At 49.6% G+C, this 14595-nt stretch overlaps 2 protein-coding genes across 7 annotated transcripts in view; both read right to left on the bottom strand.

Moving 5' to 3' along the window:
• WRAP53 (WD repeat containing antisense to TP53) overlaps positions 1 to 3192 on the bottom strand; it is a 4257-nt gene extending 1065 nt beyond the window's left edge. The window contains exons 1-6 of the mRNA XM_025194335.1: positions 3098 to 3192; positions 1709 to 1910; positions 1419 to 1507; positions 1120 to 1210; positions 732 to 864; positions 19 to 321 (exon numbers count right to left, since the gene is read on the bottom strand). Of these exons, the coding sequence (XP_025050120.1) occupies positions 19 to 321; positions 732 to 864; positions 1120 to 1210; positions 1419 to 1507; positions 1709 to 1910; positions 3098 to 3192 (913 nt within the window). The remainder of the gene's footprint in view (positions 1 to 18; positions 322 to 731; positions 865 to 1119; positions 1211 to 1418; positions 1508 to 1708; positions 1911 to 3097) is intronic.
• Positions 3193 to 12236: 9044 nt separating this feature from the next.
• Positions 12237 to 14595, bottom strand: part of LOC102376004 (tumor necrosis factor ligand superfamily member 12-like) — a 4950-nt gene continuing 2591 nt past the window's right edge. For 4 of the 6 annotated variants that reach the window (XM_006037862.3, XM_025194339.1, XM_025194337.1 and 1 more), the window contains 5 exons: positions 13580 to 13646; positions 13445 to 13492; positions 12971 to 13089; positions 12743 to 12890; positions 12237 to 12641 (listed from right to left, as the gene is read on the bottom strand). In XM_006037862.3, the coding sequence (XP_006037924.1) occupies positions 12532 to 12641; positions 12743 to 12890; positions 12971 to 13089; positions 13445 to 13492; positions 13580 to 13646 (492 nt within the window). In that variant the 3' untranslated portion in view covers positions 12237 to 12531. Of the gene's footprint in view, positions 12642 to 12742; positions 12891 to 12970; positions 13090 to 13444; positions 13493 to 13579; positions 13647 to 13789; positions 14573 to 14595 lie in introns of those variants that run through there. The other 2 variants (XM_014526888.2, XM_025194338.1) reach the window with 2 other exon arrangements.

Below are 14595 nucleotides of genomic sequence, written 5' to 3' on the forward strand. Positions count from 1 at the left end.
CAAGGCCCCCATCCAAACCCTGCCCCCCAGTCCTAGCTGCACCCTCAGACCCCACCCACACAGCTCTAGCCCCACCCAGAGAAGCCACCCCCAAGGTCCCAGCCCTGCCCACCTTGCGGGCGCCAGTGAAGAGGCGCTGGCCATCGGGCGCAAAGAGCAGATGGGTGATGCCGCCACAGTGGCCGTGCAGCAGCGCCAGGGGGGCACCGTCGGCCCGGGCGTAGAGCGCCGCTGTGCGCGCGTACGAGGCGGCCGCATAGACAGGCTGCACTGGGCTGAAGGCGATGCACGACACGATGCCGCTCTGGCCCTGCCGCTTCACTGCTCAGGGAGGAAATGAGCCACCGTTAACCCTGAAGCCTACTGACGATGTTCACTCTGGAGTCTACTGATGGCAGCCCACACCCTGCTTCTTTGCTGCATGGGGGTGGGAATAACATGCCATTCACCCTGGAGCCTACTCATGCCAACCCACAACCTGTTTGTTTGCTAAATGGGGGGGGAAGGGGGGGGAAGAGACCACCGTTAAGCCTGATACACCCCCAGACCAACTGCTCTTCTCTACACTTCCACCCCTGTTAAGTGTCACTACTGCATTCACTCCAAAACCTAATGATGGGAGAAAAAGCCAAACCAAGAGGCTATCTGACTCCAGCTCTCTCAGTGGGCATGAAACCCAGGCGTCCCAGAGACCCCCCTCACCCTGGTGGCGGGGGAGGGGGATGTCTCACCGAAGGTGGGCCGCACCTCGCAGGTCCGGCCTGGGCGCTCAGTGTCGAAGACCCTCACAGTCTTGTCAGAGCCGCAGAAGAGCTGGGCCCCATCCGGGGTGAAGCAGAGCGAATGGGCAGCCGTCAGCTCGTCCTGGGGGGAGGGGGTGCATCAGGACACCTGGGGTCTCCCCCCAGCACTGCCAGGGGATGGAGGAGTGGAAGAAGGGGTGGGGCAGGGCCTGGATGCCTGGATTCTCACCCCAGGGCCACGCCAGGGGGTGGAGGTGGGGGTAGAGGCAGCCTGGACACCTCTGTTCCCTGCAGCTCTGGGGGAAAGTGAGATCTGGTGGGGGGGATAAGGTGTAGGGAGCTGGGAGCCTAGACACCCGGGTACGCAAACACTCACCAGGTGGTTGTAGCAGCGGTACGTGGCCCGCAGCTCCCCACTGAAAGCATCCCACACGTGGATCGGGTTGTCCCGGCTGCTGCTGGCCACGCTGGGGGGTGGAGCAGACATGAGGGGGAGGCAGAGCCAGTTGCTGCCCCACCCCTGGGGGAAGAGCCTAAACCCCCAAGATGCAGCCAGCTCTGGGCAGAGCAGCCAAATGTAACCAGGCTCAAGGATGGGGGGTGCAAGAAGGGGAAAGCCAGGCCCAGTGCCCTGGCTAGGCAGGATCCGGCCCTGGGCAGGGCAGGACAACTCACAGGCAGGTGGACGGCTCAGCCGAGCTCATCAGCGGGAACCAGCAGTAGTCATAGATGGTGTCGCCCTCGGCCATGCACAGCGCTGGGCTCTGGGGAGGAAGGGGGCGGCTCAGACACCTGGGTTCTCTCTGGCTCTGAGAGGGGAGTGGGGGCTGGGAGCCCAGACACCTGGGTTCCCTGTGAAGAGAGCAGGCTCCCAGATGCCTGGGTTCCCCGTGCCCCTCCAGGGAGGGCAATGAAGAGGCTGGAGGAGGGAGGGGCGCCTGGGTTCCCCCCCTCCCAGGCCCCACCATCTCAGCAGCAGGCCCCCCTGTGGGGCTGTACAGCTCGGGCGGCAGGTCATAGATGCGCAGGGTGTTGTCGGCACTGTTGCTCAGCAGGCAGGAGCCGTCTGGAGCCCTGCGAGGGATGCATGTGCCTACCTCAGTTTCTCCTTCTCTGTCTCCCAGCTTCCTCCCTGGGATGATGGGGGGGATTTTGGGGAGCTGCCCCCTGCAGGTCAGAGCCTCCCTCTGACCCCAGCGCTGGGCCCACCCCGCCCCAAACCCCCTTTCCTTTCCCTCTGTGTGTGTGTGTGTGTGTGGGGGGGGGGGGTAACAAATGGGGAAAGAAAAGATTCATATTTAAAAAAGCAGTTTATTTCACTTTTCTGAGATATAGTATCAGCCCTTCTCTCTCCACCAAAAGGACCATGTGGTAAAGTGCTTGCTTCAGACACACTGGCCTTTTCTTCTTGTGGAAAAAAGGAGCTCCTGTTTTATGGTGGCCTGGAGGCTGAAGAGCTGCCTGCTGCCAGGGCTGCTACTCTAATGGTTTCAGCAATCAGCCTGGCTCCAGCTCAGAGGCAAAGTGGTTAGGCTTCTGCTTACCATCTGTTTATTCTGTAACCTGGAGTAGTTTCTCCCTTTCTCTCCTGATTTATTCTAGTAAATTGAAACATATCAGCATAAAAAATCATTAGAAAAACCCTGTCTTCTATGCATTTACAAATTGCATTCTATGCATTTCAATTTCTCTGCCGAAGAGAGTCCTTACTTCACTTCCCCTCCTCCACCCTCAACTGCTGGAGAATTGTCAAGATCAAGACGAGTAACACTGCAAATCAAATCTGTGTGAAAGCTCCTTTTCACTTCAAGTTGTGAGAACAGGTTATTTTGGACCAAAATATTTAATTGGAAAAGGTAGTTAAATTTTCCTTTGACATATGAGTTAATTTGTGACATTGCAGATATTCCTGAAGCTTTTTTTTATTCTCATTAGCAAGGATAAACCACAGATTGGCCACAAATTAGGTTTGGTTTGATTAAGGCCCTGAATCACTGCAGTCGTCTACTAAAATTTCTGCAATCTATTTGTGCTGCAGACTAAAAACACTGAGAAAAATCTCTGTGTGATAATATAGGTCCTTAACTAGAAATTAAATATAATGTTATCTCAGACATGGGGCAGTGCCTACTGTTTGTTACTGATATTATGGACCTCCCTGGCTTTTTGAGTTTATTAAGCTCACAATACTGTTCAACTAGAGTTGGCTGTTTTTAGTGTTCCAGTAAGGGAAGTCCTCTGACAGCCAGATCAGAGAGCTGGTATGAGTTTTGTCGCATCTCTGTACTAGCCCAACTGAAAGTTTATTTCCCACATTGTTGGGAAAGAACTTACTTACTTACTGAAGAACTTACCTTTTTGTTTCACCTGTAGTATGCATATAAAATTTCTGATACTTGCACAAGTCAGGAATTTTCAGTTGCCTTATGTTTGTGGGTCTGTCTTTCATGGGTAGAAGTCACAGAGAAGAAAGGTGAAAAAGTTGGAAAATGTTGTCTATCTTGTTGAAGGCTCTGTCAGTCTGTATTGAATTAATAGCGCCCAGCATTTTCAGAAGTAGCAGCCTAACACTCTACATGGGCTAAAAAACACCCAAGTAATTTAGGAGCAGAAGTTCAGTTTTCAATGGTGGGGATCTTGCTTCTCAGTTGCATGAGGTGCTTTGGAAAATTTTCATTTTTAGGTGGTTCGATGTGGACTAATGTTAGGTTCCTGGGTTTGGATTTTTTAGACATAAGCAATGATTTGACTTTGCAATTTAAAGGTCTCACCTGAATTCACTGGAGATCATAATTTGCCTGTTATCCTATTACTTGAGGACCTGGAAAGTGTCAGACTGATAAATCTTCATCCTATACTTTTAATTGTCCTAGTAAACAGAGTGGTATTGTAGGGAATATCTGTTAGCTGTTGCATGTGTTATTTTAGTTCACTGAGAGTGAAATTTTACCCTCCTCTAAGGAGCTTCACACAGCCTATGTGTTACTCAACTTCTACTTCAAAACTCAACATGGTATTTGAAGCTTAATTGTATATAAGATGATTTGTCATGAGGGCCATTTGACTCAAGCTTCCTCCACTCCCCTTCATCTTCTGTCTGTATAAGCATGTATTTCACAACCAAGAAAATGGCTTGAGAAAATGTCAGGGGAATTTACCAGAGTAGAGAGGTGGCATGGTCATAGGTTAGCACGGTCATAGATATAGCAGGGCAGGTGGGGTGATTGCCCTGGCTGCCATTTGCTTGCCTCTCCTTCCCCCTGTCCGCAAAGCATATCCCCTGTACCATAGTGCACCACACACATAGAGGAGGTGACCTCCTCAAGATCTTACCCACACCTAAGAAAACTTATCTATGCCCCTGATGACGAAGCAATTTTAGAAAATACCAAACCTTTTCTTGTCAGTGGCACACAAGTTGATACAAGGAATCTTCTGAGATAAAAAATAACAGTAAGGTTTATTGTCAGGGTGGAGAGTTTAAATTTGATCTTCTCTTGTTTCACTCGCCCATTGTAATCACTGTAATATGCAGGGTCCAGTTTTCAGAGGCGGAACAATTTTGTTCCAGATTTGTTGTCTCTGTAGTGTTCTGTCTGATAAAATGTCTTCCATCTATGACATCTAATTTAATGTCCCCTCCAAACCACCACTGATACAGAGTGCAAGCTGTATGTGAACTCACAGATACCAATGCAAAGGCAAAGATTAGTTCTTTGCAAATTTACTGCTGGTGAGTATTTTTACTGCTGGTTAGGTTGGCCAATCCTACCCCTGCCTATATGATGTTGTATCCCATTTCAGATGGCTGTATATCAGTGGTCTCCAACCTTTTTAAGTAGATCACCTTTTGGTATTTAAAAGCAACCTGACATCTACTGTATGCCAGTGCCACATCCGCCCCCCTACCCCTCCCAGCAGGTAAGTCTGTGGGAAGTGAAGGGAGGGGGTAGATCAAGGCTGAGGGAGAAAAAATTATTTGAGGGCGCATCTCCACAGCAAATAAGTCCCACCCGGCTGGGACCTCACTCAACTTACCCCTGCTTCTGCCTCTGCAGCTGTCCCTCACCACAGGGGCCTCGATCTGGCCCTCATCCCTTCCCTCCCCCATGGACTGACCTTCTGGGCTGGGGTGTGCACGTGCATGCACGCAGGCACTCAGCCACCCACCCTAGTCCCAGATTGATGCCAAGAGGCTCCAAGATCTACTAGTGGATCGAGATCCACTGGTTGGTGACTACTGTTGTATATTATAAATTCTTTGAGGCAGTCTCTTATAAAGCATTTGTAGAGTCCCTGGAACAATGTAATTTTGATATCAGTTGGGGGGTCAAGGGGCTAGTAATATAAATAATAGATTGGTACACCATGCTACTTCCACTTGGCATCTTGCTGTATGAGAGTTTTACATTTGCTTCCCTTGGACATTCTTGCAAAAACTAAAACCAAACAAACCCTCATCAATCACAAACATTAACTGAAAATGAATGCAACGGTTGGGGGGGGGTCTGCATACCTGAAGCAAAATCACTTTTAAATATAAAAGAATTCTAGTTGAAATTGTTTTGCAATATTTCTCCGGCTCTCGCTGTGATGGAGGTGAGCTGCCTTTCCCACACACTTCCCAAATGAACTCCCGTAAATCAGATGCCAGCATTTTTGTTAGCTTGGCATTAAACAAAAGGGTCAGTGGAATTTAGGCTGGGTAGGGAGGCAGGATACAACAGCATGAGTCCACCGCACACAATAGTAACAGCAGGATCAAAGCAGCAGGGAGAGTTTAGCCAGAAAGTATATGCACAATTACAGCCACAAAATATCTGGAGCTGCAACAGCATTACATCCTCAGCATTGTCTACAAGCAGGATCCCACTGTTGTTAACGTAAGCATTACTGAATCAGACGTGTATTTCACACAGGGAACTGCATATTATACCTCCCTTCCCCCTCCAAAAAAGGAGGTGAAAATCAGAGGGATTAAGCTAAGGCAATGAACTCCAGTCAAGTCCTTCAGGTTAATAAGGCATTAAACAAACTAGTGACCAGACCTCCATCTCATAAGAGGCAAAGAGGCAAGAGAACAAGACTGCAGGTCAGTGGCCAGCAACAGGACTTGGTGCACAATAAAGCAGGGAATTCATATACATACTTGAACACTAATACACTAAAATATAATAATTGAATACTAATGCATATTTCAAATGGAGAACATAGAAAACCAGTACAGTGTTGTGTTTGGTTTTTAATAATTCACAGAAAGTTTCATCTTTATGGTCGCACATTCAAAATGGCTTCTGCTGACAGCCTTGAGCAGCCAGCAGGTAGTCAGGACAGCCATCTGACAAATGGCTATGTTTGTGAATACTTTTGAAAAATGTAGATTTTCTTGAAATCTAACCAAAAATGCAGCTATATAGTATTGAATATCTGCACTGTCTGGAATTATTCAGTGTTCAAAATGAAAAATGCTTTCTTTCATCATCTTCTTTCCATCATCTTCTTTCCCACTCCATTCTCACTTTCCTTCTTTGCTACTGGTAACTTTGTCCCTTTTTCCTTTTTGAGGAAGCAATATTTTGGCTCAACATTTTCACAAGAGAAAAGAAAAAGCAAACCTTGCAAACATCCTTTTCATGGTTATACATTTAGTAAAAAAAAATAACATTTTTAATTTTTTACTGTGGATGTTTTGGATCATTCCCTTCATGACTAACCATCTTTCTCTTTATTATTACTTATGTCAATATTAGTTTGGGAACTGAGCCTGCAAAATCATTTCTCAGTTCTTCTGGGAATCTGTTTTGGGGGTTTTTTTTGTTTTTTTTTTAAACAGCATGCATTACAAAACATAGGATACCACCTCTCATGGAAATGAAGTCAGCTGGAGCTTTGTCTGTGTCCCATTTCCTCTTTGTCAGGTAATTTCTTCCTAGTCTGTGATGACTCATTTTTCATGGATGGGGCTTCATTCCTTTAGATCTTAGAAGCTGGCTAACTGTTCTGCACCATTGACCACAGATTACTTATTGGAAATGTAAAAAAAGAGTGGTTTCTCCCCCTTAATGAGAGGAATAGCAACTAGCTCTGTACTCAGAGATCAGTCAAACTGCACATGGTGACTCAGATGCCATTTGCCAACAGACTTAGCACAACCCTTGTGGAATATCCCTTTTACTTTAGCCAGCTGCTATTTGCCAATGGTTGAATCTTGGGCCTATGTTCATTTTTTGTTATTATTTGGGATGCTGTTAGATTGTTTTCAACAGGAGAAATGGGGACCTTTGTATCTTTTAACATTTGGGGGCAAGGTACTCCCTAAACTGTGCATGTGTGTGGCCATACACTATAAAAAGTCTTGCCGTGCAGAAACTTTTTAATGCCATGCGCCCGCCTGGAGAGGAGCTGGGTTGCAGCTTCCTGTAAACTTTGGGTGGGGAGCATGGCAGAGGCACTGGGGCTGACGCAGGACACTTGCCAGCAGTAAGCTCCTCGCTCCTCTGCTCCACTCCTCACTCGGGGTAGACAGTGGCTCCTTCCCGAGAGGAGGCAGGGGCGGGAGATAGGGCAGACTTGGCACTGCATGGGCTTCGCCGGCTCCGGGGAACTGCTCTGCTCTCCAGCCCCTTTGGGAAAGCTCCTGCATAAAGTGGAGTCCTTTACTGTGGGCATATTCATATGAGAAGTACGTGCAAATTCCTACTAAGGAATATTCTATAACACAATAGCTTCTTAATAAAGTATTCAGTATACAGTCTGACTCTGTTTTCGAGCCACTGCTTCCTTGTAATGAGAGAAGAGAGGCCAAGCAGCAGCTGAAGGCAAAACCTAGCTATTCAATGAACAGAAGAAACTTGGAAAGCAACAATCCACAAGGAGACTTAGGGGTAAGAGTGGATAGATAGCAAGTTAAGTAGGAGTTTACAGTGTAACCTGGCAGCAGGCTACTGTCATGCTGGGATACAATGTGTCAGTTAGTTACCTGCTTTAGTGCTGTTTTGGTTGCACAACACTGTGCTTGGTCTCCCTGCAGTTTATGGGCATGTACAGAGAAACACACCAACTTGGCTAAATTGCATCCAGTTTGGGCACTAGCTTGGTTAAAGTGGTCATGCTTCTACCATGCACCATGTGGTGTTGCTTTTTCTATCATTCTAGGAAGGCCAATATCTTCCCCGCAGCCTCTGTAAAGGATCATCTTTATATTCATTACACATAGACCCATCCCCTTAGTAAAGGGCCCTTACTGCATCTTCTAAGTTAAATCCTCAAAGTTTACAATGTTATACTGTGGGGCGGACTAAAGCAGCGCGCACTGAAAGGAGGTGGGAAGTGGGACCAATTCGGGGACGGACTGAATCGGCATGCTCACGGATCAGTACAACTTAGAGGGAACATTGTTTGGAGGAACCAAAAACTTGTTGGAGCCTGTATTAAAAGTACGTTTTCTTTCCCATCTATGGATTTCAGATACTTTGGGCCAGGTGCCTCATCATGCCAGGCTAAAACTGTGTCTGGCAGAACTAGAGGTGAAGAGCAAAAATGACTTTCTGCTCCCTTTGTATTCACCAGATTCTGAAAGAGGGGGGCATTTTAATGTTGTATTTTCTTTGGTATTTATTTAATCTGAGTCAATGACTTACCAGTATTTAGTTGCTGACATAATACTTTCTTAAATTTCAATTCATACTGAAAAGGCTAAAATTTTACAATCATTGATGAGATTTATAGTTTACTTCTATTCAGCCATGGCAACCTGCCTGGGAGTTGCAGGAAAAGCAAATCCATCAGAGACATGGAACAGATCCCTTAGGTTTAAGTGACATACTATTTGTCTTTACTGTTGGTTTGCGATTGAGAGATGTGTGGCAGTGTATCATCTCATCTCTGTCCTTTCTCCCTGGTTAGTTATACCAGGAAATACCTAGACTCTGCAATACTCATGTGTTTAAATTAATATAGATGAGTAGTCTCATTAGAGCCAACTTTGTGACAAGTTGCAAGTCATGAATTTTAGCTAAGCATTGCACAGTCTTATTGGTGCTACTTTGATGAGAATCACACCTGTAAGAATTTCACAGTTACTTCCTGTTCCTTACTGTTATGCTAAGAAATATTGATCCTCCTTATTTTCCCCAGCAGAATGTCCCTATTCTTCCATTTCTTAATTTAAGCCTTAATTTTAAATCAAGTAATATTAAATAAGAACTCAGCAACCAGTCTCAATGACCATTTGGAGACCAGATCAAGATATCCAAATATCTGTCATGGAAATTTACCATAATTAAATTTCAACTGGCCTTTATGGTAGTGTTGGGGTGAGATTGTAGTTGTGATGGTCCAGGAAAAATGTGACAGGGAAAGATTTTTGTGAGTGATGCCTTTTATTGGACTTCTATATAGCTGGAAGCAATATATAGACAAGCTTTAATACTTTGTAATCAGTACCTGAAAGCTTGTCTATATCCCTCCCAACTATGCAGTTGGTCAAATAAAAGATAGCACCCATAAAAATCCTTGCCTCTTGCAACTTATATGTTAGTTACTGACATAATCATTTTTCTAGACTTCTTGCGCCATTTTGATAACAGATGATAATTGTTATAAATATCCATAAGGTAAGATCTTAAGAGAATGATAATATGGATATGACTGGAGCAGAAACATGAGTGGAAAAAATCAGACAAGCAATATGGCATTTACTGGAATTTGAAGGAGTAAGTCACTAGTTTGTCTTTGATTAATGGTCATGTATGTAAAGGATTTTTTCTCATCTTTCATTGTGACTTAAGCTCAAATATTTCATTAAAATCTGTCAGTGAGAAAATGTGGGAGAAACCCATCTGCACACTGCAAGGTGCCACTTCATTAGCACTGCCTAGTAGCAGATGAAGGTGTTGTTCAAAAACTAGAAAGTAGAATGGGCCTATACTGATTTCATATACAGTGGTGTACATCTGGAACAATTTCACTGATTTCAGATGAGTTATTTTGGGGTTATGTGGGGTAACTGGGTTCAGAGTTTTCCCTATATAAATGTTCAAAACACCAAGTTGTAGATAATGTCACTGTTTAAACCTCAGAGCAACCTGCTGTGTTGGTAGAATCAAAGGGAACAAAGTTTTAGAAACAGGTTACTTTTGTAATTTGTACTATTCTAATACATAATAATCTTTGGCTTCTTTTTGGCAGTTGTACCCATTTTACAGATGACAGGATGAGCCTTTAGCACTGTCTGTTTGGATGACACTGATGACGTAGGTAGACCTAGGTGATAATGATAATTTCCTTAGTCTTCTCCAGGCAGGATGTAGAGAGGATTGACTGGTTTCTGATCTCTTCCCCAAATCCTCCTTTATGAGTTTCATCAAGATGCATTCAATCTCCCTTCTCATGGAGAACTAATGGGACTTATTGTCTCTACATAACTGTATATTTGATTCTCCTACAAACATAAGGGTGTCAATATGCCAGCTCCTAGATGGGAAGTACTCCAGTTAACTTTGAATTGGACTCCAGTCAAGATAGAAGAGACAAAGTAGATGGGGGGGACTAATTGGAAGAATTAGCTGAGCCACTGTTTCTCTCTTTTGAAGCAATACAAAGCCTAGGAGCTCTGTATGAGTCACAAAGATCTTCAGTAAGGTTGATTTCAAAATGTGACTTCCAGCAAGGGATTGGCCTCCACTCTCTAAAAATCATTCTTTAGCCATTAAGAGCAGGGTCAGTGGAGAGTGTGAGCAATTTGGTGTGAGCATATAATTTTAAGGGGCACTGACAAATGTGGGGGGAAAAAAACAGTGCTTTACCAGAATAGGAATCACATCAGTTTGACCCCGCACACCCAGCATCTATATAGCTTGTGCGCTTCAGCTGGGCTTTTTGGTGCTTTTATCTAATAGCTGATTCAATCAGCTATTATATCAATCAACTATTAGATAAAAGCACCAAAAAGCCCCACTGAAGTGCATGAGCTATACAGATGTTGGGTGAGCCAAGTCAAACTGACACGATTTTTCTGGGTACATGCTGTGTTTGCTGCAGGAGTGCGCTGAGCTGAAATACAGCACTTTTCGGGGAGGGGGGGAAGGGAGGTTTCCACATCTGTCACTTCTTTTCACTTCCCATTTCAAGGAAAGAACATGGGATCCAGACTTGGATCATTTTTTGGTGCTGTATCTGACTAAAACCAGACTATTCAACCGAGCAGTGCTTTTCTATTTTTACTTGAAAAAACATTCTGTCTTTAATCTAGGGAAGGAAAACAAAGAAGAAATTCTGATGACTGAACTTAAAAAATATAGTCTTTTAAAGAAACATCCTTTATAACTGAGTACCACTTCTTTTCTGAAGAAATATACTTGTTACCATCTTTCTGTTTTTAAGTAGTTCCAGGTATGTCCTTTGCATATACTGAGTTCTTTGCTTACAATGCTGGTCAAGTTGTACCGATTCAAATGTGATAAAGATATCTTCTCTTTGCCATCCTCTTAATCAGTCCTCTTAAGGTCCAGTCTTTGTTTCTGTAACCAAAAATGTTAGGTATTTTTAAGCCATGGGAAATAAAATGTAGCTCCTACATATCTTGAATGTGTGCCTGAGTTGTCGACCCAACATTAAAGGAGAAAATAACATACCAGACAGGAGATAAGTCAGCATTTTTCTTTGAAATAAGTCCCCTCCCTTTTGAAAAAAAAATCCAAACGTCAGACAGTTTGTATCAATAGCAAATACATAAGACAGGCACTCAGCCTATTGTTAAGTCAATGTGGGGGGGGACTTGGACTGACCTTGGTGGGTGGGTTAGGTTGGGGGGATGGACTGTCCATTGCTCTAGGGGATCAGGTCGGGGGGTGGGCTGTCCGTTTGCCCTGGGGCGGTCAGGGAGGGGGGGGCGGGACTGTCCCATCATCACCTGCCCGGGCCTCCCGCAAAGACACGCGCTGCTCAGCAGCTGGAAGCCGCCATGACACCCACTCTCGCGAGAACTCGTGAACTCCAGCTCAAACCTCCCGCTCCCGCGTGAACTCGACGACCCATCTCGCGAGAGCCCTGCACCGGCCCTGACCTGTCGCGAGCGCTCCTTTTGCAAGGTGTCGCGAGAATTTCGACCGGGGAGGTGCCGCGGCCGCTAAATTCCGCGGTCTTTCGGTGAGGGCCTCGCGCGACTTCGGTTCCAAGTCATACCGCGCGAAATTTCGTGCTGCCCTGGCCATCCTGCCTGAAAATCCCGCGAAATGTGGCCCAAATCTCACGAGATCTCGGCGGCTTGGCTGCATTTAAACCTTTCGTACGCCCCGCCAATGAGCCTCAGGCCCGGCTCGGCCCGGTCAGGCCAGGCCAGTGCCCCTCACTCGCAACCCGCAGCCCAAGGGCTTGAGGGACCCCGGGCTCTCGCCTCCCCCCCACCCCCTTTGTTACCCCCCAGCCGAGATGGACCCCAGCCGTCCGGGCCCACCCCCGTTGCTACGCCGACAAGGAGCCTCAGGCCTCACGGAAATTTCGGGAGTGATGCCCTTGTTGCTACGGGGAGGAATCGGTGCTCGCCGGCGTGCCCGGGTGGTCGCAACGCCTCCTGCGCCCACCTGCCCCAGGCATCTGGGTCCTTTTTCCCCACGTGTCCATGCGGCGTCCCGGACACCTGGGGCCTTCCCCGTCTCGGTGCCACCACCCGGACGCCTGGGTCCCTTCCCGCTGGTGGCGGCCGGCTCTGGATGCCTGGGTCCCACCATCTCTCTCGGCGACGCCTGGGCTCCCTTTTGCGGGGCGCTGCCCGGGCGCCCGGGTCCCTCTAGAGCCGCACCAGGCCCAGGAAGGTGCCGTGGGGGGTGAGGTCCAGGGAGGCGTTGGCCCGGGGCCCGGCCAGGCGCAGCCCCTCCCCCCGCTGCAGGTGGAAAGCACCTCCGGGGCGAGAGGGGGCGGAGCCTCAGGGCGGGTCCCGGACCCCTCCCGAGCAGATGAAGGTGCCCCCGCCCCAACCCCCTCCTGGAGGCCCCGCCCACCTCCGCTATAGCAGCTGTTGTAGGCCTGCTCCCGCTGCCCGGGCATGCTCTGGACGCAGCGCAGCAGGATCTGTCCCGGGCCCTGGCCCCCAGGGGGCAAACGCCAGAGCACCTGCCCCATGGTGAACGTGGGGTCGTGGAACAGCACCTAGGCAGAGGGGAGATGGTGAAGGGGGGCGTGCACGAGGGCGTGTGCACGAGGGCGTGTGCATGGGAGCAGGGCCCTACCTGACTGTAGACGAGGTAGAGGCCCGCCTGGCGCACAGTGACGATGGAGCCGCTCAGCTCCAGGCCGTGGCCCTGCCCCAGCGCCGGCGCCCACCACAGCTCCGTCACGTCGCCCTCAGCTGCGGGGACTGTGCTCAGCCCCAGCATCCGGGGACCCCAACGCTCCCATCCCCTCCCAGAGAAGAAGACCCAGGGATCCAGGCCTATGTCCCTGCCCCCTCAGGGACCCAGGCGTCCAGCCCTCACATATCCCTATTGCCCCCCCAGATGACCCAGGTGTCCGGGTCCCTGTACCCCCATCCCCTCCTGGAGAATCGGGTGTCTGGGCCCCCAATCACCACAACAGAAAACCCAGGTGTCTGCGTCCCCTGCCATGCCTCCATTGAAGCCCCCGTCCGCTCCCAGAGAACCCAGGCGTCCGGGCTCCCAGCCCCGCCTGCTCCCACCCCATGCTGAGGAGCGCCCAGCACTCACCGTTGGTGGAGCAGTGGCTGGGGACCAGGTGCAGGGCCGTGCGTTGGCCTGGGAGGGGGGACAGACACCCCCTGAGGTCATGAACCCCCCCAACTCCCCCCCACAGGATTGGGCCTGGGTCAGAGCCGAACTCACGGTGCTGGTGCCGTGGGCCAGGGGAGGGTGACGGCCTTTCGAGCTGCCTCCTGCTGCGGGGTGATACCTGGTGCGGATGGGAAGGGGTTAATGCCCCTTTGCACACCCCCACCACACCCGGGCCCCCAGAGCCCCACTCCAGCCCCGCACTGACCCCCCCCAGCCCCCACTAGCTGGCCCCAGCAATGTGCATGTCTGTGTCCGGATCACCTGGGCTGTGCACATGTGCATATGTGTCCTGGACACCTGGGGGGGCATCTGTCCCAGACACCAGGGTAGTGCATGCATATGGGTGTGTCCCCGGGGGTGCTCATCTGTGTGCGTGCGCATGCTCTGGATGCCTGGGTCCTCTGCGGGGTCCTGTGTTCCCGGTGGGGGGGGGGCGGTGTCTGGATGCCTGTTCCCTCCAGCTCGGGAGGGCTTTGGGCAGAGCCAGGACACCTGGGATCCCTGACTGGCCCCCAGCCTCCCGCCCCGGCGGGTGCTTTCCCCAGTCACTGCTTCCTGCTCCCTGGTTCCTCCTGGCCCTGGGCCAGGCCCTGGGGGAGGGTTAATGATTAACCCCCTGGAGATCTCCCCCCAGGGCCAGGCCACGTGCATCTAAACCCCCTTGACCCCCTCCCAGACCAGCTCCCGGCAAGCACAAGGGACCAGGATGGGGCCAGGTAAGAGACCCCTGGAACCCCCCTGAGCTGGAGAAGGCCTGGGTGCCACCACCTCCCACAGCCCCAGTGTTGGCAGAGGACCCGAGCGTCCGAGCTGCCAGCACCCTCCCGGAGCAGGGAGAGGACCCGGGCATCCGGGCCCCCAGCCCCGCTCCTGGATCAGGGGGAGAACCCAGGCGTCAGGGCTCCCTGCAGCCCCCCCACATGACTGAGAGAGGACCCAGGTGTCCTGGCTCTCAGGGCTCCCTACTTTGACGCCCCTGACCCCACTTCCCCCCCTCCCAGAGCAGAGAGCCAGGTGCCGGGGGTGGGGGGAGGTTCCTGGGCTCCCTGCAGCCCCCCTGCCTGGGC

This window comes from Alligator sinensis, unplaced genomic scaffold, assembly GCF_000455745.1.
Source record: "Alligator sinensis unplaced genomic scaffold, ASM45574v1 scaffold1745_1, whole genome shotgun sequence".
Taxonomy (NCBI): domain Eukaryota; kingdom Metazoa; phylum Chordata; order Crocodylia; family Alligatoridae; genus Alligator; species Alligator sinensis.